The sequence below is a fragment of the Peromyscus maniculatus genome, chromosome 22 (assembly GCF_049852395.1).
Source record: "Peromyscus maniculatus bairdii isolate BWxNUB_F1_BW_parent chromosome 22, HU_Pman_BW_mat_3.1, whole genome shotgun sequence".
NCBI classification, from domain to species: domain Eukaryota; kingdom Metazoa; phylum Chordata; class Mammalia; order Rodentia; family Cricetidae; genus Peromyscus; species Peromyscus maniculatus.
The window spans coordinates 4395393-4411190 of NC_134873.1; the positions used below are offsets into that span (position 1 = coordinate 4395393).

Below are 15798 nucleotides of genomic sequence, written 5' to 3' on the forward strand. Positions count from 1 at the left end.
GGGCGCAAAAGGAGGAAAATATGGAACGCTTCACGAATTTGCGTGTCATCCTTGCGCAGGGGCCATGCTAATCTTCTCTGTATCGTTCCAATTTTAGTATATGTGCTGCCGAAGCGAGCACGAACTGGGATGGCCCGACTCAGCTATTTAAAGGCTCGAAACTTAATATCTTCTAACTTAGGGTGAAAGTAGTTCGGAGCAGGTCTAGAACTTTTGAAAGCTTTCCTCTTACATAAAACTAACTCTATCGTGTAAGATGCAGCCCGTGATCAGAAATGAGAAATTATTTTTCTTTTATCGCACATAGAGCCGCAAATTGTTACTAGGAACTATCGTATGCAAATTAACCGGGTAGGGGCGGAGCCGCCGTCCTCCCAGAAGTCTGTGCGAGGGGCCGGCGCGGGCCGAGAGATGGCGGCGCCGGATTCCGGGCGTTGGGGCGAGTGTGGACCGCGGCCGCCGGGCCGACTGGGCGTCCGGGGAGCACAGGTCAGTGCGGGACGCGGGACCGGCGCCGTCAGGGCGAGGCCCTGGAGCGCAAGGCTGGGGGCGGAGCCTGCGGGGTCAGAGGGCGGGCCTGGAGCAAAGCTTGCTGGGTAGGAGACGGTGTGGGAGGGGCGTGGTCAGCACCGGTGCTTGAGGTGAAGCCTGCGGCTGCTAGGCTGAGGAGGGGGCGTGGTCTGAGGGGCTCAGCCTGGCCGGAGGGGCGTGGCCTGAGGGGCTCAGCCTGGCCGGAGGGGGCGTGGCCTGAGGGGCTCAGCCTGGCCGAGGGGCGTGGCCGGAGGGGCTCAGCCTGGCCGGAGGGGCGTGGCCTGAGGAAACGAGCCCGCCAGAGAGGGGCGTGGCCTAAGGAGCGGCGTCTAAGCGGGGGTGGGGGCGTGGCCTGAGGCTCTGGGGCCAGCCAATCACGAGCCGAGGAGGGGCGGAAGCTGGTAGCGGGTTTGCACAGGGTCTTAGGACGCGTGGGTGGAGCTTAACGATTGGGCGGAGCGTGGGTGGAGGCGCCGGTGTATCTGGCTCAGCGTTTGGGTCCTGGGACCTGGGAGGCGGACTTGTTGGGAGCGTGGCGTGGGGATTGAACTTGCAGCGTGGCCCGAGGCCCAGACTTGGAGGGGTCGGGTGGGGCCGGCTGTGGGGCTGAGCTCAGGCTGAGGTCTGGGTGAGTGGTAGGTGGGTCGGGAGGACACTTGGCCCGGGATTAGGGAACTTACAGCAGGGCTCGGGCTTCGGGCCTGGAGAACAGTCTAGGCCCGCTGTAGCTGGGGTCTTGGGATCTGCCTGTTCCCCAGGAGCCCGGGACCGTGCTGGGCGCAGTGGGCATGATGGACCTGGCCTACGTGTGCGAGTGGGAGAAATGGACCAAGAGCACGTACTGCCCGTCGCTGCCCCTGGCCTGTGCCTGGTCCTGCAGGAACCTCATTGCCTTCACCACAGACCTTCGCAACGACGACCAGGGTGAGCGTCCGGCCCTCAGCGGGCCGGGACCGGGGACCCACACCGTGGCTGTGCCCGGGGTGGCTCCGCCGTGCCTCGGATTCCCACACACAGCGAGTCCCCGCTGGAGAGGCTCCTGGTGGCAGAGCAGGCGCTGTGGCCAGTTAGAGATTTAGAGAAGCCGGGAGAAGCAGTCACTGCCCTCCAGCCGTTAGTGCCTCTGGGAGGAGCAGGGAGGGGTGAGACGGGAATCTGGGGCGCTGTGAGCCACACCACCCTCACCCGCTCCCCTCCGTTGCAGACATGACACATATGATCCATATCCTGGACACGGAACATCCCTGGGAAGTGCACTCGGTCAGCTCTGGCCACAGCGAGGCCATCACCTGCCTGGAATGGGACCAGTCAGGTGAGGCCGCGAGGTTGACTCTCAGTCTCTGAGCAGTACTAAGTCGGGGGTGGGGGGGTGGGTGGGGGGTGGGGAGGGGGGGGGTGCCGCTCCTGTCCATTGGGAGGGCTCCTGATGCGCCCCTGCCGCCACAGGCTCCCGGCTGCTGTCGGCCGACGCTGATGGGCAGATCAAGTGTTGGAGCATGGCTGACCACCTGGCCAACAGCTGGGAGAGCTCCGTGGGCAGCCAGGTGGAGGGGGACCCCATCGTGGCTCTGTCCTGGCTGCACAACGGTGTAAAGCTGGCCCTGCACGTGGAGAAGGTGAGTGCCCCGGTGCTGAGGGGCTGCTGGGGTGGAGCTGGGTGGCTAGCCTGCTCTTCTCACGGCCATCAGCCAGCGCTCTCTGTCTGCTGCGGCCCAGCTCACCGTTGCGCCTGTTTGCACGTTGCGCCTGTTTGCAGTTCCTGTCAGTAACTGCCGTCCCTGAGCGCCTGTCCCCATAAACATACTGAACTACGGCGGCTGTTGTCCCCCAGCCTCCCCTTTCGCTGATGGTCCCGTACAGTGACCCTGTTTCACAGACGCCAGCGTCTAGTGGCATCCTGTTTCACAGATGGCTGCTCTGTGATCCTCGGACCCCAGTCCACTTTGATTTAATGACAACCCAGAGTTCCCATCTATGTATATTCTAGAGTTCAGCCAGTGAGGAGTGAGTACCCTGAGTTAGACTCAGGACATCTGAGAGTCCATTTCCTTGATAATGGAGGGGAGCTGGCAGCCTGGGAGGAAGGGGACATGGCCAGGCCTCGGTTCCATGATTGTTCAGGTCCTTGGGGCCCAGCAGCTTCCACTTGCCTGCTGAGGCCACTCCCACCTGGAGCAGGCTTTCCTGGGCCACCAACCAGCCCCCAAATCATGACAAGGGGCTTGTTATTAGTTACTGATGCTCGGCCTTAGCTTCTGCTCGTCCCACTGGCTCTTAGGACTCAATTTACCCCGCTTCTCCTCATCTGCGCTTTGCCTCGGGGCTTTTTGCCTTTCCTTCATTCTGTGTGTCCTGCTCTGCATGGCTGGCGGCTGCCGGCCCTGGGCGTCGTCTCCTCTCCCTCTTTTCCCTTTCTCTCTCTCTTTTTTTTTTTTTTTTTTTTTTTTTTTTTTTTTTTTTTTGGTTTCCCATCATGCTCTCTCCTGGGTTTGGTTTGGTTTAGTTGTTTTTTTTTTCTTTTTGAGACAGGGATTCTCTGTGCAGCCCTGGCTGTCCTGGAGCTCACTCTGTAGCCCAGGCTGGCCTCGAACTCACAGAGATCCACCTACCTCTGCCTCCCGAGTGCTGGGATTAAAGGCGTGCGCCACCACCGCCTGGCTCTCTCATTCTTGCCTAGATTCCTCCTCCTATTTATTCTCTCTGCCCGCCAGCCCCACCTGTCCCTCCTCTGCCAAGCTGTTGGCCATTCAGCTTTTTATTAGACCAATCAGGTGCCTTAGTCAGGCAAGGTGAAACAGTAACACATCTTTACATAGTTAAGGTAATATTCCACAACACCCACCCAATACAACTCTTTAAAAAAAGGCAGATGCCGGGCAGTGGTGGTGCACGCCTTTAATCCCAGCACTCGGGAGGCAGAGCCAGGCGGATCTCTGTGAGTTCGAGGTCAGCCTGGGCTACAGAGTGAGATCCAGGACAGCCAGGGCTACACAGAGAAACCCTGTCTCGAAAAACCAAAAACAAAAAATAGTTTTATTGAGCTAGTCATGGTAGTGCATGCTTGTCCTCTCAGCACTTGGAAGGCTGAGGCAGGAGGATCGTAACTTTGAGTCCAGCCTGGGCCACGTACCCTGTCTGAGACAAGGTGTGTTTTGTATGTAATTACACCGGTTGGGAACACAGACTACAAGACCCAGAGTGGCCGGTGCTGAGGGCACTCCACAGGAGATGCATGCCGCCCCACCCGCTCCTCAGTGAAGTTCCGGTGGCGCCACAGCCTAGCGCCATCTGCATCCCACGGCCTCTGCTGCCAAGGCAGGGACCGTGGGGTCAGACAGAGTGAAGTACCAAGCTCCATCCCCTGAGAAAAATGTCACCGCTTGCGCATCACAGAAGAGGAGACTGAGCGTCAGGGCCGTCTGCAGTTCTGCCACGCTGGTGCTGTGCTCCTGGGGGCCTAGGAGGGGGACCCCCGGGAGCTGAGCAAGCCACGCTGGTGCTGCGCTCCTGGGGGCCTAGGAGGGGGACCCCCGGGAGCTGAGCAAGCCACGCTGGTGCTGCGCTCCTGGGGGCCTAGGAGGGGGACCCCCGGGAGCTGAGCAAGCCCCTCCTCCCACCCCCCTTCCTGCAGTCGGGTGCCTCCAGCTTCGGGGAGAAGTTCTCCCGAGTGAAGTTCTCGCCTTCGCTCACACTGTTTGGCGGCAAGCCCATGGAAGGTTGGATCGCGGTGACGGTCAGCGGCCTGGTGACTGTGTCCCTGCTGAAGCCGAGCGGGCAGGTGCTGACGTCCACCGAGAGCCTGTGTCGGCTGCGTGGCCGGGTGGCGCTGGCCGACATCGCCTTCACGGGCGGCGGGAACATCGTGGTAGCTGCGGCGGACGGCAGCAGCGCGTCGCCCGTCAAGTTCTACAAGGTGTGCGTGAGCGTGGTGAGCGAGAAGTGCCGCATCGACACCGAGATCCTGCCCTCCTTGTTCATGCGCTGTACCACCGACCCCAACCGCAAGGACAGGTTCCCCGCCATCACACACCTCAAGTTCCTGGCCCGGGACATGTCTGAGCAGGTCAGTGGGGCCGCGTCCCTAGCTCAGCCAGCCATGGCTTGTCCTGGGCAGAATCTGACGGCCTGGTGGGCCAGGGAAGGTCCCTCCTGGTGGCCCACTGGTGCCGGCATCCAGAGGCCCTGCATCCCTTGGCTTGTGGCCTCTTCCTGTGCCTTCAGAGCTGGCACGGTGTCTCACATTCATTCTGCTTCTCACTGTCCTACCTCACAATCCCACAGTGAAACCAGGCTCGGGATGGTCCAGGCCATTCCCCAGCTCAGGTCCTCAGCTCGAGTCCCTGTCCTGGGTCCCTTCTGCCTGTCTGGGGATACATCCTGACCTGTCTTTGGGACTCTCGTCCCCCTGGTTAGGGTTCACCTGGGTTCCTACTGCACTGGTGAATTCCCGAGGCCCCGAGCGTCCTGAAGGCCCTGGCATCCTGTGCCGATAGCGCTGGAGGATGCAGCTGAGGCGTGGGAGGCAGGTGCCCGGCACAGCCGTTCCACCCTGCCCTTCCACCCGGTCCTCACCGAGTCCTGCCCCCAGGTGCTCCTGTGTGCATCCAGCCAGAGCAGCAGCCTGGTGGAGTGCTGGTCTCTGCGGAAGGAGGGTCTGCCTGTGAACAACATCTTCCAGCAGATCTCGCCTGTGGGTGAGTCGGCCAGGGGTCGGGAGCCGCCAGGGGTCCGTTAGCTTGTGGGATTTGGGGGTTTGTTTTGAGAAGGGGGTCACTGTGTGTCCCTGGCTGGCCTTGAATGCACAGAACTCTGCCCTCTCTGCCTCCTGAGCCCGGAGTTTAAAGGTGTGGCCTGTTAATTTACTCAGATTAACTTCTTCCACAGTCCCAGGAGGCTGTTGTCTTCCTGGCTAGAGTGGGATGCTAAGGCTCCCTAGGCAGGATAGCCTGGAAACCCCCAGGATTGAAGAAGTGACCTATGCAAAGGCCCTGGGGCAGGGGCCAGTGAACAGGGGCTGAGCTGTCGAGGCACGAACAGCCACGGGAGGCATTTTACTTCAAAAGCCACGGGATCCTCTAGAAATCCCCGTTCAGAGCGGAGGCTGGAGCTGAGTGCAGTGCACTGGCCTTCGCAGCTCACCTCTGCAGAGCGTCCCTGTGACCCTCCTGGGTCTCCCAGACCCCCACCACTCTCCCTTACCAGTGGGGACCTTGCTTCCCTAAAGCTGCCCTGCCGCCACAGCCGCAGCCTGGCTCAGCCCTGGCATGACCTTCCCTACCACAGAGAGGAGAGGGAGACGAGGCGGGAGCGCTAATGGACCCGGTGGCTGTGGAGGTGGCCAGCGGACCTAATTGGCGGCATAATGGAGCTGTGTCAAGAGGCCTCTCCCTGCAGTTACAGCAAGCTGCCCTTTGTGGCCAGCGAGTAATTAAATGTGAATAGGGTCCCCGCTGGGCTTCCTGCAGATAGATGGCTCTGAGTCACCGGGCAGTGGGGCTGGCTGGCGGGCAGGGCTGGCGCACCAGGCCTGCGCCTGCCACACATGCCCACTGGCCCTTCTGTGCGCATCCCCGCCTGGCCCAGGGTGGATGGGCCTAGTTCTCCTGCCCAGTGGGTGGTGCCTGGCCGTGAGGCTGAGGCACGGTAACCATGGTGACAGAAGCTGGCTGTGGTCAAGGCAGGGATATGGCCAACCAGTGGCTGGCTACCATTGGCCACTGACTTCCGGGTTTTGTTGGTTTGAATTTTGAGAAAAGTCCTGGACTCTGTAGCTCCATCCTCCTGCCTCTGCCTCTGGAGCTGGGATGACCGGCTGCTTGTCCCGCCTCCACCTCTGCTTTTTGCGTCCCTGTGAGAACGCAGCCTTCAGTGTAGGGAGCCCTGACTGCTCCAGACAGAGGGTTACAGCCACTCCGGCCTCAGTTTCCCCTTGGGAGGGGGACTTGCTCTCTGGGTTCAGGACTGGTTTCAAAGATGGGGACCAGAGCTCAGAGGGGCGGGGCTCCCTCCCTGGGCCTAAGGTCATCGCAGCACCAGTGGAGGAGGAGGAGGTTAAGAGTTCAAGGCCAGGGCAGGGTCCGTGAGACCCTCTTTCAAAAAATATGAGAAAAGTCCTTGGACTGGATCCTGCTGGTCCTCAGGTCATGTGACCCTCAGGCCAGCAGGCTGAGGTGCTCTGATTGGCCATGCTGAGTCCTCTCCCTGAGTTGGGACCGGAGGGGCCCTGCCGCCCTGAGGTGGAGCTCAGCTTTCTGTGCCCCCCCACACCCTCCTTTTCCTGTCCCCAACTCTCCAGTTGGTGACAAACAGCCCATGATTCTCAAGTGGCGGATCCTGTCAGCCACCAACGACCTGGACCGCGTCTCGGCGGTGGCACTGCCTAAACTGCCCATCTCCCTCACCAACACTGACCTCAAGGTGGCCAGTGACACCCAGTTCTACCCCGGCCTCGGTACGTTCAGCCTGGGAGCGGCCAGCACAGCGCCTGGACCTGTGGGGTGGGAAGTGGGTTCTGAGAGCTGTGGGTTCCCGATCTCATGTGACGAGTGTGGGCTGTCCCCCAGAACCAGGGGTCCTGCCGAGGAGCTGTGCTCCTTAATATATAAAGTGCTATGGCTAGTTAACACAGAGCTGCATCCCTTAATATGTAAAGAGTTGTAGCTGACTAACGAAAAGTTAGAGTTTCTAAGGTGTGCACACCTGTAGCCCATCAGTAGGAAGCTGTGCTCCTTACCATGTAAGGGGCTATGGCTAAGTGGCGGTGAGTTGGGAACGCGGGGAGAAATCCTTTTGAAAGTGTATGTATGGTCCAGGGTTCGAGCCCTCAGGTCCCTGCCTGTACGTCAGCCAGGTGCCTTCCCAGCTGCTCGGCGGTGAGGTGGCCTTGCCCCTGTATTTCTGGGTCCTTATTTTCCTGGCTGTCCTTATGATGGGGAGAATGCATTCAGGGTGGGGGCCGTAGCCAAGCCGGAGGACCCAGGGATGGAGCTTGGGCTCTCGTTCCTGAGGTCGGGAAGGGAGCCAGGGAAGGCAGCCGCTGCCCACCCTGCCCTGACCGCACTCCCTACCCCCAGGCCTGGCGCTGGCCTTCCAGGATGGCAGCGTGCACATGGTACACCGGCTGTCACTGCAGACCATGGCCGTCCTCTACAGCTCAGCCCCGCGCTCACTGGACGAGCCGGCCCTGAAGCGCCCGCGCACCGCAGGCCCGGCCGTCCACTTCAAAGCCATGCAGCTGTCCTGGACGTCCCTGGCCCTGGTGGGCATCGACAACCATGGGAAGGTGAGTGCTCAGACCAGATCGGGAGGCGGGCGGACGTTGGGGGCGGATGTTGGGGAGCGGAGGGAGGTTTGGGTCGGCGGCCACCCCCCCCTCTGCTCAGCCCAGCCTCCCTGCAGCTCAGCATGCTGCGCATCTCTCCCTCCCTGGGCCACCCGCTGGAGCCCAAGCTGGCCCTGCAGCACCTGTTGTTTCTGCTGGAGTACTGCATGGTGACCGGCTACGACTGGTGGGACATCCTGCTGCACGTGCAGCCCGGCATGGTGCAGAGCCTGGTGGAGCGGCTGCATGAGGAGTACACGCGGCAGAAGCCCGCCCTGCAGCAGGTGGGCGGGGCTCACACACGCCCCTCCCCTCTGGTGTGGGTGGAGCCCAGGGCCCCGCGGGTGCCGGGAGCGCCCTGCAGTGACCCTGGTGGGTAGCTGGGATCCACACTGCAAATCCTCACTTCTGCCCCCAGCTCAGGGGCTCTCTAGACTCTTCTAGAATAGAACCGGCCCGAGGGGTGCGTCATGTGGCCCACATGGGCTGCCAGAGGCCTTGGCCACTGGCTACCAGGGCCGAGGGGAGTAGGGACTGCTCTTCACAGAGGGTGACCCCGATCCTGACTCGCCTGCAAGAATCTGGGGGGGCGGTGCAAGCTTGTGGGCCCTGCGTTCCAGAAGCTGAGGCAGGAGGATCACAATTGTGGGGTCAGTCTGGGTGCAGAGCAAGACATTGCCTCAGAACAAAGCAGCCAGGGAGGGCTGGGGCGCACAGCCAAGTGTGGGGACTCACCACTGGCCACTGCCACCCTTGCTAGTGGGCGTCCTCACTGCCCATTGAGTCACAAAGAGGGAAGCCCAAAGAGTGACCCGCCTGCCTCTGGTGGCCTGGCAATTGTCCCAGCCAAGTGGCTCCTTCCCATCATCCCCTGCTCTGGGCACTGGGTGTGAGCCCAAACCTGCCGGGCCTTCCGCTCACGCCTGTGCCCCCCAGGTCCTCTCCACCCGGATCCTGGCCATGAAGGCCTCGCTGTGCAAGCTGTCACCCTGCACGGTGGCCCGCGTGTGCGACTACCACACGAAGCTCTTCCTCATGGCCATCACGTCCACGCTCAAGTCCCTGCTGCGCCCACACTTCCTCAACACCCCTGACAAGAGCCCCGGGGACCGCCTGGCCGAGATCTGCGCCAAGATCACTGACGTGGGTGGGTGTGGGGCCTTCCCCATCTGTAAAGGGCGAGGCTCGTGAGGACCCTTGAATCCAGCACCAGCCCTTGGGGTGGGTGCTGGGGGGCCGGGCACAAGAACTGTGCAGCCTTCGTAGCCTTGATGTTGGTTGGGTTTGAGGCATGGCCAGGTGGCAGATCACCTCTCCGGGGTAAACCAGATGTGGTGCTGCCTAAACGTGAGGGTCCAGCGCCATCCTGGGCCACATAGCAGGTTGAGGGCCGTGGCTGTGCCACGCAGTCTCACACAGCCCTCGGGGCCGGCAGGGCGCGACCTCGTGGTAGATCGCCTGCTTTTCACGGCTGTGAGATATTCCTTCCGCACAGCTGTGGTAGTGGCGCCAGCTGTTGTGGATGCAGGTGGTCGAGGTCCACTTCCACACCCTGGGACCTGGGGGGATCCAGAGCCAGGTTCCCCATGTCCCCTGACCGCCCTCCCCTGTCCCCACAGACATTGACAAGGTCATGATCAACCTGAAGACGGAGGAGTTTGTCCTGGACATGAACACTCTGCAGGCGCTGCAGCAGCTGCTCCAGTGGGTGGGGGACTTCGTGCTCTACCTCCTGGCCAGCCTGCCCAACCAGGTGAGCCCCACCCCACCTCCCACCCCCCACCCCGCGTCGGCGTCCCCCCTTCGCGCCCCCCCCCCCCCCGCGTCGGCCCCGCCCCCTCACTTTCCCTGGGTCTTCCAGCCCCGGCCTCTGTCTTGGTGGGCGCTGGTGCGTCCTTGCCTTCTGCCGAGGCGCACTCCTTGGCTCCTGTCTGCCTAGGGCGCGCTCCTGGCCCCCCAAGCGGTGACTCCGCCTCCCCGCCTATCCCACGCTATCTGAGGCTTCTAGCCCTCCAGGGCCTCCAGGCCTCAGGGTCACAGGTCAAGCCCGGCTTCCTGGGTTCTGTGGGAGGCCAAGACAGCCCCGCTGGGCTGGGTTGGCGTCCTCCAGGCCCTGGCAGCACCGCAGACACTGGACTGGTCGGTTCTGACCGCTCTGGTCTGTAGGGCACAGTTCTGTCCTCTCCGCGCCAACTGTGCCCTGCGGTGAAGGCCGCACTGCCCCAGACCTCACCCAGGCTCCAAGGTTAGCTGGGGACCGGCACCCACCCACCCACAGCGGCTGCTCACTCCGTGTCCCCACCACAGGGCTCCCCGCTGAGGCCAGGGCACAGCTTCCTGCGGGACGGCACCTCCCTGGGCATGCTGCGGGAGCTGATGGTTGTCATCCGCATCTGGGGCCTGCTGAAGCCCAGCTGCCTGCCGGTCTACACAGCCACCTCGGACACCCAGGACAGCATGTCCCTGCTCTTCCGGCTGCTCACCAAGCTGTGGATCTGCTGTGAGACACTGTGCCCTCTGCTTACAGCTTCCCAACAAAATACAGTTGTAGGCCCAGCACATGGCCAGAGTTGAGGCTTCTCACCATTTCCCCAGCACGCGGCGTGGGCCTCACTCGCCAGTTGAGATGTCAGAGGGCAGAGCCCCAGGGGGGCTCAGCGGGTGCCCTGTGGGTGCCGTGTGGGTGAGGAAGGCTGTGGGTGCAGTGACCTCCTTCCCCTCCCCAGGCCGTGACGAGGGCCCAGCCAGTGAACCTGACGAGGGCTTGGTGGATGAGTGCTGCCTGCTGCCCAGCCAGCTGCTGGTCCCCAACCTGGACTGGCTTCCTGCCAGCGACGGCCTGGTCAGCCGCCTGCAGCCCAAGCAGCCCCTGCGCCTGCGCTTTGGCAGGGCGCCCACTCTGCCAAGCAGTGCCTCCACCCTGCAGCTGGACGGCCTCGCCAGGTGTGCGCGTCGCCCGTCCCTCCCTCCCTGACATCTCCACACCACAGGTTCTGGGGGGGGGGGTCCCCGCACCGTCTGCAGCCCCTGTGTCTGTGGACCAAGTTCTGTGTCACCAGGTCTCTGCCGTGGGGGAACTGGGTGGCATTCCAGCCGCGGCTGTGTGCATAGAGGTGTTTGGGTTTTGTCTCATGTAGCCCAGGCTTGCCCCAGACTCCCTGTGTGGGAGGAGGATGGCCTTGAACTCTGATCCTCCTGCCCCCGGCTCTGAGTGCACAGCTTTGGGTGTAGGATTTGTGGCCAGGCCAAGCCAGGCCAGGCCTCGCCCCCGCAGTGAGCAATGCCCTGGTCTCACGGTGAGGCCTCCGCCCCCTCCTGTGTGTACGCCGTCCCCTTGGCCCATATTCAGCCATGTTTGGAAGGTTCTAGAAACTCTGGTCCTATCTCACCAGGAAAAGGCCATCGGCTGTTGTTTTTTATGGTTGAGCCCTGGGGTCACACACCAGAAGCCACGCTTTGCTGGTAGACACAGCCCCCCACATCCCCTCACTCCCTCTCCCCCCAGGGCCCCTGGCCAGCCCAAGATCGACCACCTGCGGAGGCTGCACCTGGGTGCCTACCCGACTGAGGAGTGCAAAGCCTGCACCAGGTGAGCGCTGCCGGCCAGGCCCAGGGTGGCCTCTGCTTCCGGAGCCCAGGGTGTGGTTTGGGGTGCCCAGGGTTTGCCGCTGGCACCACTGCAGGCAGCAGTATTTCTGGAGGCCGGCGCGTGCGGGGCAGAGGCAGGTGGGGTCGTGGGAGGGTCAGTGAGTGTCGCTGCTCCCCAGGTGTGGCTGTGTCACCATGCTCAAGTCTCCCAACAAGACCACGGCCGTGAAGCAGTGGGAGCAGCGGTGGATCAAGAACTGCCTCTGTGGGGGGCTGTGGCGGAGGGTGCCCCTTGCCCGTCCCTGAGACACGGCGCCCCTTGCCGGTCCCCAAGACGACAGCGCCCGACAGCCTTGCTCTGAGCAGACGCAGGGGGCCTTCTGTGATGGAACCTTGTGTCCTCAGCCAGCCACCCCGGGTCTGTCCCTCGGGACACAAGGCATGTGCCACCTCCAGGGCCTGAAGTCCCATGGCCACACGCAGGCCATCTTGAAGGAGCTGGGCTGTGCGTCCATCCTTCAAGGGCCGCAGTCCATATGCCCCTGTCCAGGCTGGGGTTGTCTCCCTCAGTGTCCCTTTGGGGACTGTGGGCGTGGAGGGCGGGCCCAGTGAAGCTCTAACCCTGCCTCCAGGCCCGTGCTGTCCCCATGGCCCCCCCACTGCTGCCCGCCAGGTCAGGCTCTGCTGAGGTTGCGTGCGGCCTCGGCCCTCCCCCTGCCTCCCACACCCCGGTTTCTAGCAGCCTTTGCTGTGGTCCCCAGGGGTCCTGCCTTCAAGCTTCCTCCTCTGCCCCCTGCAGTCACAGGCAGCCAGGCCCAGGATCACAGTAATTGGCTTTTGTTATTTTCTCCCCGGAACCCTGTGGAGCAGAGGACAGGGCAGTGGCCACACATGACCCAGCCTGGGGAGGGCTCGCTGCAGAGGACAGACCGTGCTCTGACGCAGCCTGTGGGGGGCCGTAGCCAGGGAAGGTACCGGGGCCGGGCGGGGTCCCCCGACGCGGAGCCCCCTCTACTCCCCCACGTTTTGGTGTGTAGCTGGGGATGACTTTGAACTCGTGATTCTCCTGTCTACTTCCTGAGTGCTGGGATGGCAGGCGCGTGTGCCTGTTCCCAGTTCCCTTCTGGAACATTCTGCACATCCGAGGAGCCTGGGGGACTTGCGTGTGCCCTTCAGGGTTTTGTGACTTCCCGTGATGCCCTCTGCTGGCCTTAGGTACTGCCTCCGCCAGCAGAAGCCACCAGTGCGGTGTGGGGCATCCTGGCCTTGCTCAAGCCATCTTGACTTCCTGTGGCCGGAGCATGGCCCCTGGGGTGACGGGGCCACCCCCTGCACAGGCTCCCTTCCCCTTCCTGGGCCTGCAGGGCTGCTCCCACCCACTCTCTGCAGAGTGCCCACCATGTGTGTTAGTGAATGCAGGCCACCTGGGGGAGGTGTGAGGAGCCACTGGATGGTGTCTCCAGAGTTTGTTCAGATGTTTACATGCGATGCACCCTGGGACTGGGGCACAGATGGCGTTGATGTAGGAGTGTCCCTTCTCAGACCCTCAGTGCCCCTGCCCTCCGGCTAGAAAGGCAGGCACAGGGTTTGGGTCTAGGTTCTGCCCGTTGTCGCCAGGAGGGGACCTGGGGTGTTGACTCCACAGCTCTCCAACCCGTGTGGCGCTGGAGACATCACCAACTCCCTCCTCAGTGAACCAGCCTTTGTTCATGGCCTCTCTGTGCCTCAGTTTCCCCTTTTAGTATTTATGTCAGCTTCGGAGCGTCTTGGCAATCCTGTCTGAGCCCAGAGGATGGTCCTGGGTGCAGCAGGACCTCTGTGGGGTAGGAGTGGGCCCCACCCCACGGTTCCCCGAAAGAGTACGTGCGCCCCCGTGTGGCCGAGTGCGGAACTACCTGCCCTCAGTCTCCCGGGTGTGTGTGCAGCAGGCGCTCAATAAAGACGCACAGGGCTCAGATGCGTGCATTTATTGTGAGTCACGTGTCTCCGGGAATCCCCTCAGCCCATCAAGTCTTCATTGATGACATTTCTGATCCAGGCTATGTAAGACGCCACGCTGGTATAGACGCCCGGCTTCCTGCGGTTTCCGCAGACCCGCGAGCCCCACGCGACAATGCCCTCGACCACGTTCCCGCACACCAGAGGACCTCCGGAGTCGCCCTGTGGGGCGGGGCCACAAATGACGTGCCCACTCTTCCTGCAAGCCACGCCCCTAGCTGGCCTCTGCAGACCGCGGGCCCGCCCCCCCCCCACGCCACTTGACCCGGCTGCGTCACTCACCCTGCAGCTGTCCCTGCGGTGGCTCTCTGTACAGATCATGTCCTGGGTGACTGCCCCGTCGTGATGCACCCGCAGATTGCAGGTGTTCCGGTCCATGATGGGCACTGTCAGCCTCTGCAGGACGTCGGGCCTGCGCCCCGCGTGGCTGACCACACCCCAGCCGGCCACGTCGCAGAGCGTTCCGGGGGCCAGCTCTCGGACTTCGTCTTGCAAGGGCAGGGGTTGCACATAGGGGCCCAACGAGGCATTCTGGGTCAGCTAGCAGTGAGAGGAGGGTAAAGTCACAGAAGGGGGCAGCGCTGGGACACTGGGGTGGCGGTGCCGAAGGAAGTGGCGAGGCTAGACCCTGAGTGGAACCCAGCGGGTAGGAAGGACCCAGCCTCCTTACCTTCAAGAGGGCGATGTCGTTCGCAATGCGGTCGGGCCCACTGCCCGGGTGACGCACTGCCCTTTGCACGTCGTGCAGCTGCTTGGAGGGTTCGGGCTTCGACAGGGAGTGGGCACCCAGGAGCACTTGCACAGCGTCATCCGCGGTCCTGGGGACAGGGCGAGGGCCCACCTCACATCCACGTCCCGCCCACCCCCGGGGCCCCACTCCCTCCGCTCCCCACCCCGCCGCCCCGCCACTCACACTCCGTCCATGCAGTGCGCGGCGCTCAGCACCCACTGCTCATCCACCAGGGCGCCACCGCACACGTGTGTGCCGTTCACTTGCACCGAAGCCATGTAGGGGTAAGAATGAGGCGTGGCCTCCTGGCCACCCAGGATCCGGCCTCGGGGCTGCGCAGCTGAGGAGGGTGGGTGCACTGTAAGGATCAGGGTGGGCTGCACCCAGAGAGGCCCCAGACACCTCCCTGCCCCGGCCCGCCCCCCCCCCGTTTGCTCGAGACCCAGAACCCCATCACTGTAAAATGCGCTTCTGAGGGGCTGCAATCTCAGAAGCCTGGTGGGTGGTGCACGCTCAAGACCACGGTGAACCTGCCGCAGCAGCCGGAAGACATCCTGCAGCGAAAAACTTCTCTTCCTTCACCACACGGGTCCAGGGGATCAGACTCGGGCCTTCAGGCTTGGCCACAAGCCCCTTCACCAGGTAGCCCTTCTTGCTGGCCCCGGTGCGAATTCTATAGTCTACAGGTTTCAAATCCGGAGTCTTGCTGTTGGTAAAAGCTCAGAGTCCGGGAGCCTCAGATCGCAGATTCCGAGTTTGGAGACCCCCGGCGCCGGCTGCGGTATCCAGCTGCCCCTCCCGGCCCACTCACCACATACAGCCGCCCCCAGGAGCACCAGAGCCACGGGGCACACACAGCCGCGCATTTTGACGCCGATGAGTCCAGACACTGACCCAGGCGAGTCCTGGAGCTCTTTTTATGGGGCAGGTGCCTCCCGCCCCCTCCCTTTCTCGTGGCAGAGACCCAACTAGGGCCTGGGGATCTGCGCTTTCAGATTTGAGTGTGTCGGCCCTTCTGGGACGGATTATGTAAACCTGCCAGGCCCACCGGGACCCTTCCTCTCCCTCCCGCCTGGGACCCTGGCCAGTGCCCACCCTGAAGGTCACAGCACGTGGCCTGGGTGAGAGGCTGGACCGCCCAGCGCCCTGGCCCAGTAAGTGTCCTTCCAAGTGATGTCTGTCGCAATCGCTTCAGCAGGAGGCCCACGGGCAAACATCCCCCCATCTTTTCACCCTCCCATACTTCCTCCTCCCACTCGCAGAGGTTGTTTGCCAGTGGGGGGAGGTAACCCGACTCCTCACACTTCCTCCTCCCATACGGAGCAAAGGTTGTTTGCTAGTAGGAGAGAACCCCCCCGTCCTCACTCCCGTGGCTGTGGGGGTCTGACACCCTTCAGAGTGTGGCCATGAGGAAATGAAAAGGAAAGCCTGTGGATTTTGCCTTCAGGTGTGGCTCGATCCAGGCGCAGCCTTGTCTTCCCCAGGCTGTTCCCTGTTGTGGTTCAGGGACCCTCACAGTAAAATCTGACCCCCATGTTAATCAATGCCTTGACTGACTGAGCCTAGGTCAGTGGCTCCCCCGAGCTAATCCATAGGGTGGGTTCTGGAGGGGAGGGGTTGGGACGGGGGG

The 15798-nt window shown here is 62.6% G+C and overlaps 2 protein-coding genes and 1 non-coding gene across 4 annotated transcripts; 1 reads left to right on the top strand and 2 right to left on the bottom strand.

Annotated features, from left to right (window-relative positions):
• Positions 1 to 14: 14 nt before the first annotated feature.
• On the bottom strand, positions 15 to 121 carry LOC121825218 (U6 spliceosomal RNA). The gene has a single exon (XR_006067347.1). It is a non-coding gene; the product is annotated as a U6 spliceosomal RNA (small nuclear RNA).
• A 224-nt stretch (positions 122 to 345) lies between these two features.
• Med16 (mediator complex subunit 16) lies at positions 346 to 13395 on the top strand. Of its 2 annotated transcripts, none has more exons than XM_006978219.4 (15): positions 346 to 489; positions 1290 to 1455; positions 1736 to 1843; positions 1978 to 2147; positions 4163 to 4594; positions 5120 to 5225; positions 6827 to 6982; positions 7605 to 7813; positions 7930 to 8136; positions 8789 to 8999; positions 9472 to 9605; positions 10160 to 10352; positions 10579 to 10795; positions 11358 to 11441; positions 11620 to 13395. In XM_006978219.4, exons 1-15 carry the CDS (start codon positions 412 to 414, stop codon positions 11744 to 11746), a joined length of 2598 nt encoding a protein of 865 aa, XP_006978281.1. In that variant the 5' UTR covers positions 346 to 411; the 3' UTR covers positions 11747 to 13395. The 2 variants fall into 2 exon arrangements, with proteins under 2 accessions (XP_006978281.1, XP_015852436.1); XM_015996950.3 differs by lacking the exon at positions 346 to 489 and adding an exon at positions 976 to 1159.
• On the bottom strand, positions 13393 to 15138 carry Cfd (complement factor D). Its single transcript, XM_006978221.4, has 5 exons — positions 14980 to 15138; positions 14352 to 14508; positions 14109 to 14256; positions 13721 to 13978; positions 13393 to 13600 (listed from the first exon to the last, which is right to left on the bottom strand). The coding sequence occupies exons 1-5, from the start codon at positions 15032 to 15034 to the stop codon at positions 13439 to 13441; spliced, it is 780 nt and encodes a 259-aa protein (XP_006978283.1). The 5' UTR covers positions 15035 to 15138; the 3' UTR covers positions 13393 to 13438.
• Positions 15139 to 15798: the final 660 nt, after the last annotated feature.